The 13775-nt window shown below is 34.0% G+C and overlaps 1 protein-coding gene across 1 annotated transcript; it reads right to left on the reverse strand.

The window, feature by feature from the left end:
- Positions 1-5005: 5005 nt before the first annotated feature.
- Positions 5006-8972, reverse strand: LOC106474161 (methyltransferase-like 26). The gene is made up of 2 exons (XM_013934852.2): positions 8865-8972; positions 5006-6986 (listed from the first exon to the last, which is right to left on the reverse strand). The coding sequence occupies exon 2, from the start codon at positions 6943-6945 to the stop codon at positions 6223-6225; it is 723 nt and encodes a 240-aa protein (XP_013790306.1). The 5' UTR covers positions 6946-6986; positions 8865-8972; the 3' UTR covers positions 5006-6222.
- Positions 8973-13775: the final 4803 nt, after the last annotated feature.

A 13775-nucleotide genomic window follows, 5' to 3' on the forward strand; every position in this document is an offset into this window, starting at 1 on the left:
AATTCTGGTCCATCAATATCACCTGGATAGCTCTTTGTCAGAACATTTATCTTGCAATTTTCCGTCTTCGAAATCTCCAGAAACAATATTTTGCACATCCAGTAGAAATCCAAACTGTGAATCTAAATCTAGTAAGCGAGAAAATCTTCCTGTTATTTCTGTAATCAATTGATCAATAACATCCTTCATGATGCGATAAATTTTCTGTTCAGCAGTCAATCCAGCATCAGCTGCATTTTCACCTGGCATTCGTTTACAACGTATTTTTCTTCTTTCAGTGGTCAATCCCCATGTTTCACATTGATTCCTGGCCACCTTAAGTGCTTCTTGACAGGACTTTTCACGTGATTCTATCAATTTCTCTTTCAAAGAATCAAGGTCAGCAACTGCTTTAATACCAAACTGTTAACAGCATGCTATCTAAATTAGACAGATCTGTCCTTTTTAAAGTTCATATGCTCACCTGAATATTCTTAGATTTCAAACCCTGAAAAACTAAGTTACTCTACTCCTCTGCATTAGAAGGCTATACTACATTATGCGTAGCAATAAACTAGCAAGCATATCACGTGATAACGTGCAAGTATGGATCGATCGAGGAACGGGGCTAGAGCCAAGGATTGCCAGATGACCACAGGAAAATGCTGTGTTTACACATATGGTACATGACAATGACTTTGAGGGAAATGTAGCAAAATTTGATCCAGTTAAAAGTTAGACTTCTTCAATATTTTGTGTTTATTAACCTGGCACTAGACTTTTTTAACTACTAGTGTTTTGCCACCTTATGCACCCCACCTCTCACGGGCCCTAAACTTATCTGAAAGTGATAATAATGATGTTAAAACCGATGAAGTACTTACTGGAAAGTGTAAAGGCAATACGTATAAAACCATGCTTTTAACTGTTTTGTATAAAGGATCAATTTCTTAAGCAAGGTTGTGTTGGTTATCATGGAATTTCAGCAAAGATATCTGACTTACTTCTGCATGTAAATGACTTGGATAGGGATAATTGCTCACAGTGTGGAAACCTGTAGTTGTTTTCAAGAACCATGGTAATTTGTATTACTGAAAATTATATGTAAATCACACTATAATAATATATAGGAGTAACTTCTTCACTCATTTACTTACAACACAACTGTCATGAAAATTGGATATTTTTACACTATTTCTCATTTCTTTCTTACAAAATTCTGTTCTTTACAATGTTTAGTAAATACTTGTTTCATTTACTTTGAGCCCCCCTGTGCACAGCGATATGTCTGCGAACTTATAATGCTAGAAACCGGGTTTCAATACCTGTGGTGGGCAGAGCACAGATAGCCCATTGCATAGCTTTGTGCTTAACTTCTAAAAACAAAACAAACAATCATTTACTTTGAAATTATTATGCAGTAATATCTGTTATGCCTATTTGAGAGTTATTGGTTCTGTAAGTGAAGAAAAATAATAAGTGTTTGAATTAAGAGAAATTTTTCCTTGTTTACGTACTTTTCCAATCAAATATAGTACAGGTACCTCTTAAAATAAAACACAATATGTCTTAAATAAACTTACTTTCAAACTTTTGAAAAGTATTTTCTTGCAGCTTAATATTTAAGTGTCTGATCATTTCTGTTTCACAGTTCAGGTCTTTTTATACTCGGTTTTTGATTTTTTAATTGAAGTTCTTCATTTCTTTTTTATGGTTGTATTAAGAGGAACCATTAATTTATATTTAATATATTTTTTTCAGTTCTATATACTTTTTCTGAGGGACAATATTATTGTTGGGATAATCATCAGAAACCTTAGTTTCAAAATCTATGTATGCTTGTTGATATTTTTCCTTTCTCATATTTTTTTGCTCTTATGGACAAAGTGCTTTTTTTTTCTGGTATATCCCTCATTTTGTTCTATATATGCATTTTATGTTATAGCTATGTATACAACAAGGGACAGTTTGGTTTTTTAAAGTTGTCCTTTTCTTCACAACTATAAGAAAAAGTTAAAATTAAAAATTGTAAACTTCATATAATGGTAAATTCTCAACACTTTCTAAGCTTTAGCCAACTGTTTGAAAAATAACTCTCTTAAACCTGTATTTTTTAGCATTCTGCCAGAAACCAAGTTTCGATACCTGTGGTGGGCAGAGCAACAGATAGCTCATTGTGTAGCTTTGTGCTTAACTTCTAAAAAACAAAACAAACAATCATATACTTTGAAATTATTATACAGTCAACACTTTCTAAACTTTAGTCAACTGTTTGAAAAATAACTCTCTTAAACCAGTAATTTTTTTAGCATTCTGCCAGAATTATTTTCATGATTTCATAGTACTAATTATCATAATATCTTTAAAAACTTCGATTTTCTTAATTTTGTGGATAATAACATGGTTTGGATTAGTTTTCAGTCAAAGAGACATAAATGTATTGAATGCTGTCACTATCTAGTGGGTAAATTTGGATTTTTGGCCGGATGCTGGCAGTGTCTGCTCGGGTTTAAGGACTTGATTAGAACCTAGTCTGCTTTTCAAACTATTTAAACTAGTGTTCTCTCTTTTTATTTTCTTAAAAATACAGCATACATAATCAAATGTCTTAATCTACCAGTTCCATAGATAATCTTGTAAACTTATGTAAAATCACCTCTTTCTGTGCTTTTTGCAAAAGTTATGTTAAATATAAAAAACAGCTGTGGGTTTGTAGTCACAAATAATAAACCTATGGAAAAAGCCTACACCATGATAAAAAATTCTGAAATAATATTGAGATGCATTATTCATGTTCTTTTGAAGCTAAACTATTACACAATATTCAATTATCTTAAATACCTGATAATTTCCAGAACACAAATGTTTAGAATTCAAAGTGAGATTTTAATAATCATTAAAAAAAATTGTATTCTTACACTAATTGCATATCTTGAATGTATAAAGACTTTATAAAGAGAACTTTTCTTTCCATGTAATTATCACTATAAGAACTCAATAAAGTGTCACAATAATTAACATTTGGAATTTGGATCCCATTCTTCTATAAATATATAGCAGTTTCTGTATGATAAGATTACAAAATTTTTGTCAGATTGAGTTTTCTTTGTCTAAAACAGGTAATTATATTTTAAAAATAACATTTTGAACATTTTTTTTAACTGCAATTATTTATCAAATAGTTCTAAATACAAAAATGATGAAGTGGGTAAGTGTACCAGTCAGCTATAAATTCGAAAATTACTACCAGTAACATTTGTATGCAGTTTTAACATAACCTGATGATTATGATCAATTTATATATTTCGTCATTTAGTAATAATTTATCAACTACCATGTTAGGTCAAAATGTTTACTCCCAATAATTATTATGAATAGACCTGCAAAAAAAATTATCATCCCTCTTAATGATAGTTACTTCTACATTTTTGCTTCGCCTATTTTTTATTCTACAAATTAATGGGTTTAGTTGGGACAGTCCTGACAATAACTTTTCTAGCAAGTCTACAGACTTGATGTGGCCAAGGAATTGGTAAAGAAAATACCTTGTCACCACATAATTTCATTCTTCATCCTATAAATTACAATATCAAGTTTTTCATCTATACTCCCATTGTCCATGCTAGGGTACCGTGTGAGGTGTATGCTCAACTGGTTCAGTGGGTTGTGTCCCATCATGCTGCTACACCCAGTATCACCAGCTTACTCTCAGTACTGAAAATTAGCTAGTCTGTTTGCAGTGAAATAAATTGACAAATTGTCTTATACTAGAAATGCCATAATTTCAGCCACTCCCTTTACAGTTTACACCAAATGCAGATTAAAAATTACAGTTTTTATATTGGGACTGTCTTGGAATTTGTATAGTATCTGTCAGTACCATTATATATTCCTGACTACTAAGTATTAAACCATGCATTATTTTAGAATTACAGAATTATTCTGATGTATTTGGTGTTTAAAGATGCAAATTGTCCCTTTTGTTAGAAGTACTGATGAAATACTTTGTAAGTCACAGGAAAGAGACTGCAAAACTGAAATGGTTATTTAACATTATATTTTTTAGGTGCAGACATGTTTATAATGGGAATTCTACTATTATTTTGAAATATAAGTAATTGGTCAATGATTTTGACTTATTCTCAACCATTATTTTGCATATGAATACCAAGTTTAATTACAATGATTACTCTCATGTAACACAAATGCTATAACACTACACAGAATTAGATCTAGTATCTAAATCTGTAATAATATTACAAATATTGTAATGAATCTAGAATTTTACAGTTTTTTTAAAACATCCTAAGTTATAAAGATGTAAAGTTCATTGTTTTGACCTATATTAATACCATGAGAAATTGTTTCAAATGGTTTAAATGAAAACTTATAATAACTGATCAAAGATCCTTCATATATTAGTGCTCGAAAAGATGTAAGAATTCATTGTATTGGAAGGAGTGTGTGGTTAGACAATTTTAACATTAGTGAATGTATATCTGATGACTCCATTTAACAGCAATCTTATATAAACAAATATACATCAGTAAGTAAGGAAGAAGCATCTTCTTTTTCAGTTATTTGATTGTTTGGGTAGACTTAAGAAATACAAAACATATTCTGTGGTTCAGTTTTGCTGAAATACAGTAATCATGTTGTCCTGATAAAGCTGTAATGATAAAACATTGAGATAAATAATTTTTGTTTTCCTGAAGTACAGTAGTGTATAAATATTTAAGTATTATTTTGACCTTTAAAAAGCAAAACAAAGCAGAAAGGTCTCAGTGATAATTTGTTCTTGTGCAACTTGCTTCATAAATGTTGCACCAAATGGAAGAAAGAAGAAAATGGCTGAACTGAAATAAACTGATTGATGATGAATACAATTTGATTACATGTCATACCTTAGGGTAGTTTAAAACCATTGTTTATTTACAGTAACCATAAACTAGGATTTTAAACTAACCTAATCTATGACATCTAACCAAGTTGTATACTACACAGAAAAGTAAAACTTGCACTGTAGTTTAAATTTGATGCGTATCTGCTTTTTAATACATCAACTCCCAGTACATTGTATCCAACATATTAGTATGGCAAATAATAAAATGTTATACAAATAAACTTATAAATAAAATAAAGTCAAAAGACTTAAACAATGTTGCAATACCAAAAAACCATTTTCATACTGATATAAATGCTGTAGAATAAATAGCCTTTTCCAAACAAAAAAATTGAGGTATTATATTGTTATTATTTTTAGTTTTATTTGGACATCAACCCAAAATTGTGTGTACATTACACAAAAAATTCTGCTTTTTTTTACATGTTTTGGCTGAACACAATGGCAGTTCTTACACTCCATACAATACAATCACTATCACTTGAAGTTCTTTGTTTTCTCTGTTAGTTTTTCCGGCATATCTGTTAATATTCTATTTACACAGTCAGCTGAGTACTGGTGAGACCAGTCATAACTGTGAACAGGCTGGCTGAATCAGTGTGAGTGAGCAGCCTGTGTATACAGTTTTCATTGTCTTATCGCCACTAATGAGAATAAACATACATGCAAATTTTTAGTTAAGCATACATCCACAGTACACATTTTGCAAAACCTTAAAGCAATTTCTGATCAGTCACTATTGCACCAATTAAAAGTGATAAAATAGCAGTTCCAAAAACAATTAATTCCATAACTGACACCTTTAGTTCAAAATTTTTGTTACAAGAACTCTAATTCCAAAAAAAAAACAAAAAACTATGATCATGAAGTCATCACTAAGTCAGAATATTATAAACTTTTCAATATTTTTGGGAAAAATAACCAAAACATATGGCCTATAAAAATAGTCTGTTAGTATGGCTCATAATGTCACCAATCAATAAGTTAGAAACATTTTTCAAGTCTGAGCATCCTACAAAACAAAACTTACTTTCAATAAATTTTCAATACAACTGACTAAATAATTAATAAACCAAGAAACTAATGGAAATCACCCTAATGCAAATACATCAGTTGTACACATTTCACAAGTATTAATACATAGACTCAAGCTATTTTTAGGTGAACACCTGTATCAGGTAGATCACATTCAGCATCTTTATTATGGCTATTATTTCTACTATTAGTAATACAATTTTTTTTACCAGTGTTAATACTTTATATATGTATAAATGGTCCATGCAAAAACATTACCACCTTCTATGTTTAAATACAATATATATTAAAAAGTGAAATTACAATTACTTCCTAAAGATCAAAGTCTTATTATTAGCTGGCATGTCATAAACTTTTTCCAATGTCATTTTATTATCTTTTGCAAGTTTTTTAAGGTCTCTAACATCCCTTACACCATATTCAATATTTTCTTGACGGAGACTTCTGTCAAAATGGACGTTACTTTGTGGTGTTAACTGACCATCAATTGCATATGGCCCATATGTTACAAGAACACCACCAGAATTCAACAATACACCTGCACTATTAAAGAGACCAATAGTGCATTGCCAAGGAGCAATATGAATCATATTTATACAAAGCATCATATCCACTGAGCTGGTAATCAAAGTGTTATCCTTCCATTGGGAAACTGGAAGAGCTACATCAATTTTCATTGGTGGCAGAACATTTTTTACACCCAGTGACTCAATATATGCATTTATACTATGCAAACATCTTGCTGAGACCTCAGATGGTTGCCACTGACAGTTTGGAAACTTAGATGCAAAACAGCTCACATGTTGTCCACTACCAGAGGCCACTTCTAGAACAAAAAACTTTTTTTCATTCTTAGGGTCAGGTAAATAATGCTTAAGAACATTTATAATTGCATCTTTATTTCTTTCTGAAGCTGGAAAAACAAGCATTTGTTTAACTTTATACTGTATAGTTCTAAATCCAAAGTAAGGTGTAAGGAACTTAATGCAGTCTAAAGTGTTGAACCACTTCTGTAGGACTTCCACCATTCAACAAAATAATAGAGAAGTTAATCCACCAAACTTCATACCTGGGGGATAAATATTGACTTTTAGTAATATGTTCAACAGCTGTATTTGTTATAACAGTATTTTAAAATTTAAGTTACAAAAAAAATCACTTTAAAACTGTTCTTGGTGTAAAAGTATCCATACTATTTTTGAAGGACATATAAAAGTTAATATTCAACTGTTAGATTAAAGAGCAGAAACTATGAAATCAAACCACTTTACAATGTTAAAAGTAATCATTTTAGTTGCTTTCAGTTATGGTAATTCAACCGTTTTTTCTAGATACTAAGAGGAGAGAATAAAACAACTGAACAAGAAAAAAATAAGATTAAGATCTGATAAAGTTTATTAATATTTCTATAAATCAAGGTCATTAGAACTTTAATATTTACATGATGCGCATCAGAATTTCAACATTTAACAATAACAGCAATACAGACCAATATGAAACTGAAAATTTTGCATTAAAATTGAATTTTCTTGAAATGAAAGAAACATTATTTTTAAATCTTTTTTAATCAACCTCTTTTTGTCTAGCAGAGTTTAACTAAATAAAACTAAAAATCATGACTTTCTTATTTGTATTTATAAAAAAAATTATGGGCTGTGGGTTTCTAAATCAACTAATAAAAGATAGTGGCTTTATAAATTTCAAAACTGCTGCAACTAAAATGGTCTTATGATAGAGATAATTTATTTGGTCATAAAAATATGTAAAGCTTTCAAATTATTGTACAAGTGTTGTTTTCTATTTATTACACTCAACAGTATGACTTATTCATCCTTTCACTAGTTAATAGTTCATTATCCTGAGCTTTGTACATCGTTTTCATTAGAAAAAAAAACTGAGTTACTGCCATTTCTTGTTTAGTATTATTTTGTATCTTAGCTAGTACCAACCTTTTCAATTTTATGTTAATATCAATTAACATACATACAGTATATTTTAATCTATTTGCTAAATGAGAATAAACAATCAACACTTATCTGAAAAAAAAAAACATTCAATCATACAGGTATGAACACTACTAAAAAGGAATAATCACAACAGAGAAAAATTATACATTTCTGTGGAAGATACATGTTGTTAGTGTGAATAATAATATAAAAGCTAAGTCAACACCTTGAATTAAAAATTAAAGAATTCACTACTGTTGTGCTAGGGCATTATTCCACCTAACTTTTAGTTCACATACTTGAGTGAGATGAGCCAAAGTTGTTCTAAGCTAATTTACAAATACTATAACAAAGAAGAAGAAAAAAGAAACAACTACACTATATCTGCCATATCTAGTGCCCACAATGCTTTTCAAAGTAATTTATTCAGTTTCAATTCATTGGAAAAGTCAACTTCAACAAGTTGTCTGAACTGAAAAATTTACAATCTTGTTTTGTAATACTAATGATGTAGCTGCATTTGTTTCATATTCATATAATAATCATAATAAACCTATTTCAAAATCTGGAAAGAATAAGACATGATTATAATAATTTGCTGTCACCATGACAGGGTGGGTATAAATCCCTGAACAGAGCTTGCAAACAATCACTCATTTGGTTAAGCAGCGTTTCAGATATGTTAAGATTATAAAACTGACAAAAGTAAGGCTTTTGGGTTTAATTATCAGAGTAAATTAAGCAAAAACAATATAGCTGTTGAATCTCACAAAGTACTCTGTCATCATTCTAAGTAACTTATAAAAATTCAAAATGAAAAACAAAAATCCCCTGCTAATTATTAAATCTATAATTACTGGAAAAAAGTAAAAATAACTGTATTGAAAACATTCCAATTTGTATTTAAATATGGATGTAAGTAATAATTTAACATATTACAGTTACAGTCTTACAAATACATTAAATGTAAATCATACATATAATTATTATCCATATAATACCTTATTCCTCAGCTCAGCCATACAATCCGCACAGAACACAACACCCCAGTCAACTTTTACTGTAGTATAAATATCGGTAAGTCGTTCGTAGTTCAACGCTCTCACAGTCTCTGCATTGGCACTAGATTATGCAGCAAATTTTGGACAAATGTGGTAGTTTTCGTTTACGCCGTACGGGAGCGCCAGTACTTAGTTTATTTCAAAACATACACGCCTCATTTAGCAAACGCATCAACTATATCAGTCTCATTGCAGATAAGCACGCAAACTTCACACCCGAAACATCCTTAAGAATATATAAAACATAATAATCAAATTAACCTTAAGGCTTCCAAAATTTACTCCCGTAAATTATATACTGTTACGACAGCGGTAGTATGTGCGCTGGAGTTTCTCGAAGAATCATGAATTTGCCCGGCAACTCTAGTCTGATCGAGCTGCCCTTTTTTTTAATATATAAGCCTGGCGAGAAAAACCAGCGGGGCATGTAGATTGAAGATAGAGATAATTGAGTCAAGCTAACAGTAGGCACCGTAAGTAAAGTGTGTGAATCACTGTGATTTATAGTGTGTGTTATAAAGATTGTTAAGTTTAAAGTGACTGTGGAAATTCTGTGTATTACAAAGTTGTATCCAGAAAGAATAAACTAGTTTAATTAAGAAATGACTTGTATCGCTGAAGTTCCTCAAAAGAATTTATACCGGAAATTAACAAACTAGCAGATATGTAACAAACTGATGTCAGAGACTGGGAGGAAAAGAAGAAAGAAAGAAAAAAAAAGATGGAAACCAGAAGTGGCAAATCAAACTACAGCTTAGCAGATTTGATGGCAGCAATTCAAGAACAGCAAAGTAAACAAGAAAAGGCAAAAAGAAACAAGAAGAGAGATTACAGCAGTGGTTGGACGAGAAAGAAAAGAAACAAAAAGTGAAACAGCAGCAGTGGCAAGAAAGCTTGCAACAGTGGCAGCTCTAACAGCAAAATAAACAAGAGAGATTATAGCAGTTGTTGGAGGAAAAAGAAAGGAAACAATAAGAATGAGAAAAGAATCAAGAGGAGAGATTACAGCAATTGTTGGAGGAAAAAGAAAGGAAACAAGAAAAACGAGAAAATAAACAAGAAGAGAGACTACAGCAGTGGCAAAAAGCCAGCACCAGTGGCAACTGGAACAACAAAAGAAACAGGAAGAAAGTCTCCAACAGTTGACAAAAAGCCAGCATACACAAATGGAAAAGATTAGTAAATTTAAAAATGAATTAAATACATTAAAGGACGATTTACTGTCTTTTACACAGGGAGGATATACTAACCATGGACCTAATCAGCCCCAGACAACAGTAAGCCCCTTCCAGAAACTGCAGCTAAACCCTAATGCAGACATCTTCAGTCCTGCCAGAAGTCACATTCCAAACATGAGTGTCAGCAATATGGGTGATCTAGTACAAAGGAAGCCACAGTAATTCGATGGGAAGCACATAGAGCACAATTTGAGCTAGTGGCAGAAATGAATGGATGGGCAGATGAGCAGAAAGCAGTATATCTGGCAACGAGCCTGAAGGGACAACTACTGGAAATACTTGGACAGTTGTCAGAAGACGACAGGCACAACTATAGAGCACTGGTAGCTGCTCTAAAACTCAGGAATGGAACTCAAAATCAGTCCAAAGTCTACAGGGCTAGGTTTAGGACTATAGTCCATGCTAAAGGGGAGAGCCTGCAAGAGCTGGCACAGGATTTGGAAAGTATGACACACAAGGCATACCCAACTGCACCACCCGATGTCCTCAAGCTGTTGCTGAGGTATCAGTTTGTAGATGCCTTGGACAGTCCACAACTGAAGATACAAGTAAAGTAAGCACACCCCTCTACTATGCAGGATGCAATGGCCAGAGCTCTTAAATTGGAATCCTATGTTAAGTCCAGAACAGAAATACCAAGGTTGGTACAGTCATCAGGATTCAAGGCAAAAAAGGGCAGCTCTCAGAGAAGTTTGAGGAACTTTGCTGGCACTGTGACAAACCTGAGCACAAGAGAGCTCAATGCCAGCAAGTTCAACACAGGGAAGATGCTATGGCAGGAAAGGCTGCTACCCAGAAAGGTTGTTGGAATTGTGGAGAGCAAGGACATATGAGGAGCCAGTGTAAGAAGAATACTACCAATACGTCAGCTTCGGGACACTAGTAGTGGTTGTTGCTGAGGGATGCCCACCAACCCCCATTGTGAAAGTCCCAACAGCTAAGTGTACAATGGCAAGTACACATAGTGTCAACATGAGAGGAAAGCTGGATGGCAAAAATTGTAACTTTGTCATAGATTCTGCATCTCAGCAAACCCTTGTGAGTATCAACGTGCTAGATCACAAAGGAGTACCAAAAGCCATACAAAAGCTCTGTAGTGTGACAGGACATTATGCAAGGTTGTGGGGACCAGTGTGGGGAACTATTGAGCTCATGGGCATAAAGGACAGACACAAAGTATACTTGGCTGACATTGAAGACCAATGCATATTAGGGTTGGACTACTTACTACCTAGGAAGTGTGTAGTTAACTTTGATAAAATGATGTTTGGGAACAACAAAAGCCAAATTCCAGTATGTGTTGCTGCATCTGTTGATTTGCATGTCACAGCACTTAAGTCAGCTACAATACCCCTATGTTAGAGAAGATAATTTGAGATAGAATAAAAGAAAATCTCCAAGGATGCCCAAAGCTTGTGGAAATAGTAGAAGACCCACCCAGGCTAATTTCTCTAAATGTCTGCAAACACTTAAGGAAGGGGCATTGTTGGGTGTGTGCCAGAAGGTAGAGCTAGTCAATGTTAAGGCAAGAAATTCAACCATAAAGAAAGGACATCCTCTTCCAAAACATTTAACTGATCTCTATATGAAGAGCATAATCCATTTGTCATCATCACAGGCTCTTCAGGTTACGGAACTTTTGGCGAACTATGCAGACGTCTTTTTGAAAGGAGATCATGACTGTGGCTGCACAGACTTTGAGGAGCACAGAATAAACACAGGGAATCACCGTCCAATAAAGATCCCTTCAAGGAGAAAAGCGACAAGAGATGGAGGATGTCGTGGATGGCCTAATTATGGAAGGGATAGTAAATAAATCAGATAGTCCCTGATCAGCTCCCATCATGTTAGTCCAGAAGAAGGATGGGACCCAACGTTGCTGTGTGGACTTCAGGGTTCTAAACAGTATAACCGAAAAGGACTCATATCCACTGCCAAGAATTGATGATACTCTTGATGCTCTAAGTGGAGCCAGGTGGTTTTCAATTCTGGACTTAAAGTCTGGTTTCTATCAAGTGATAATGGCTGAAGCAGATAAACCTAAGACTGCATTTAATAATGGCCAAGGTCTCTGGCAATACTGTGTGATGCCATTCGGGCTTAGCAATGCTCCAGCAACATTTGATAGGATGATGGAAAGAGTACTGGAAGGCCTACAGTGGTGGATAGCCCTACTGTACCTGGATGATGTCATTGTGTTTGCAGTAACATTTGATGAGGAAGTATTTAAGCATTTGAAAGCAGCAAACCTCAAACTCCATCCCAAGAAATGCCACTTGTTCCAGAAAGAGGTGCTTTACTTGGGTCAGATTGTAAGTGAGCATGGTGTGTGAAATGATCTTAACAAGGTGAAAGCAGTGCATGATTGGCCAACACCGGACAATGTGGTAGAGTTAAGAAGTTTCTTGGGATGTTGTACCTATTATCGGAAGTTTGTGAAGGGCTTTGCAATTATAGCTGCTCCACTACATGATTTGACAAAAAAGAGGCCAGAAGTTCGAATGGACAGTTTTTTGCCAGCATGCTTTCAAGACATTGAAAGAAAAATTGGCCTCATCTCCACTTTTAAAGCTTCCAAATCCCTCACTGCCATACATATTGGATTGTGATGCTAGTACTGTCGGAATTGGAGTAGTGTTGTCTCAGAAAGTGGGTGAAAACAAACATGTGGTTGCCTACTTCAGTACGGTCCTGAGTAGACCAGAGAGGAACTACTATGTAACATGGAGAGAACTCCTTGCTATAGTAAAGAGTCTGACATATTTCCATCTTTACCTTTATGGCGCCAAGTTTACCATCAGGACAGACCATGCTGTATTACGCTGGTTAAAATTATTAAAGAAACCAGAGGGGCAACTGGCACGTTGGATTGGAAAGATAGACCAGTATAATTATGATATTGAATACAAAGAAGGAAAATCTCATGGAAATGCCGACGGACTTAGCCGAAGACCCTGCAAAAATGGCTGCAGACATTGCTGCAAAAGAGAGGTTGAACTAACCAGGTGCCATCGAGCTGAAGTCAAAGTGATTGAAGGAGTTGATGATGGTGAAGTGTAACCAGGTATAGATATTAAAGCAGAGCAGGAGAAAGATCAAGATTTGAAGCCAATAATTGATTTTCTAAAAGCAAGTGTTTTGCGCCCTGTGACAAAGCACTATTGGGCACAATGGGACCAGTTGAAGCTTGAAGATGGTATTCTTGTCTGGAGATGGGAAAGTGACGACCTGGCAAACAGTTATACCGAGAAAGTTACAGGAACTTGTGCTGCACCAATCCTATGATAGTTTAACAGGAGGAAATCTCAGAGTTAAGAAAACATTGAGTCACCTACGACAGATATTTTACTGGATAGGTATGAGGCAAGATGTGGAAGAATGGTGCTGGACCTATAGTACATTTTGTACTAAAAGGGAACCCAAGCATAAGGGACTTGTTCCAATGAAGTTATATCAAGTTGGTGCACCAATGGAAAGAGTGGCCATTGACATTGCTGGTCTTTTGCCCCAAACTCGTGCTGGAAACAGGTACATTTGTGTGGTGATGGATTATTTCACCAAGTGGCCTGAGGCATATGCAATACCAAATCAGGAAGCTACAATTGTAGCTTTG

This window comes from Limulus polyphemus, unplaced genomic scaffold, assembly GCF_000517525.1.
Source record: "Limulus polyphemus unplaced genomic scaffold, Limulus_polyphemus-2.1.2 Scaffold6888, whole genome shotgun sequence".
Classification (NCBI taxonomy): Eukaryota; Metazoa; Arthropoda; class Merostomata; order Xiphosura; family Limulidae; genus Limulus; species Limulus polyphemus.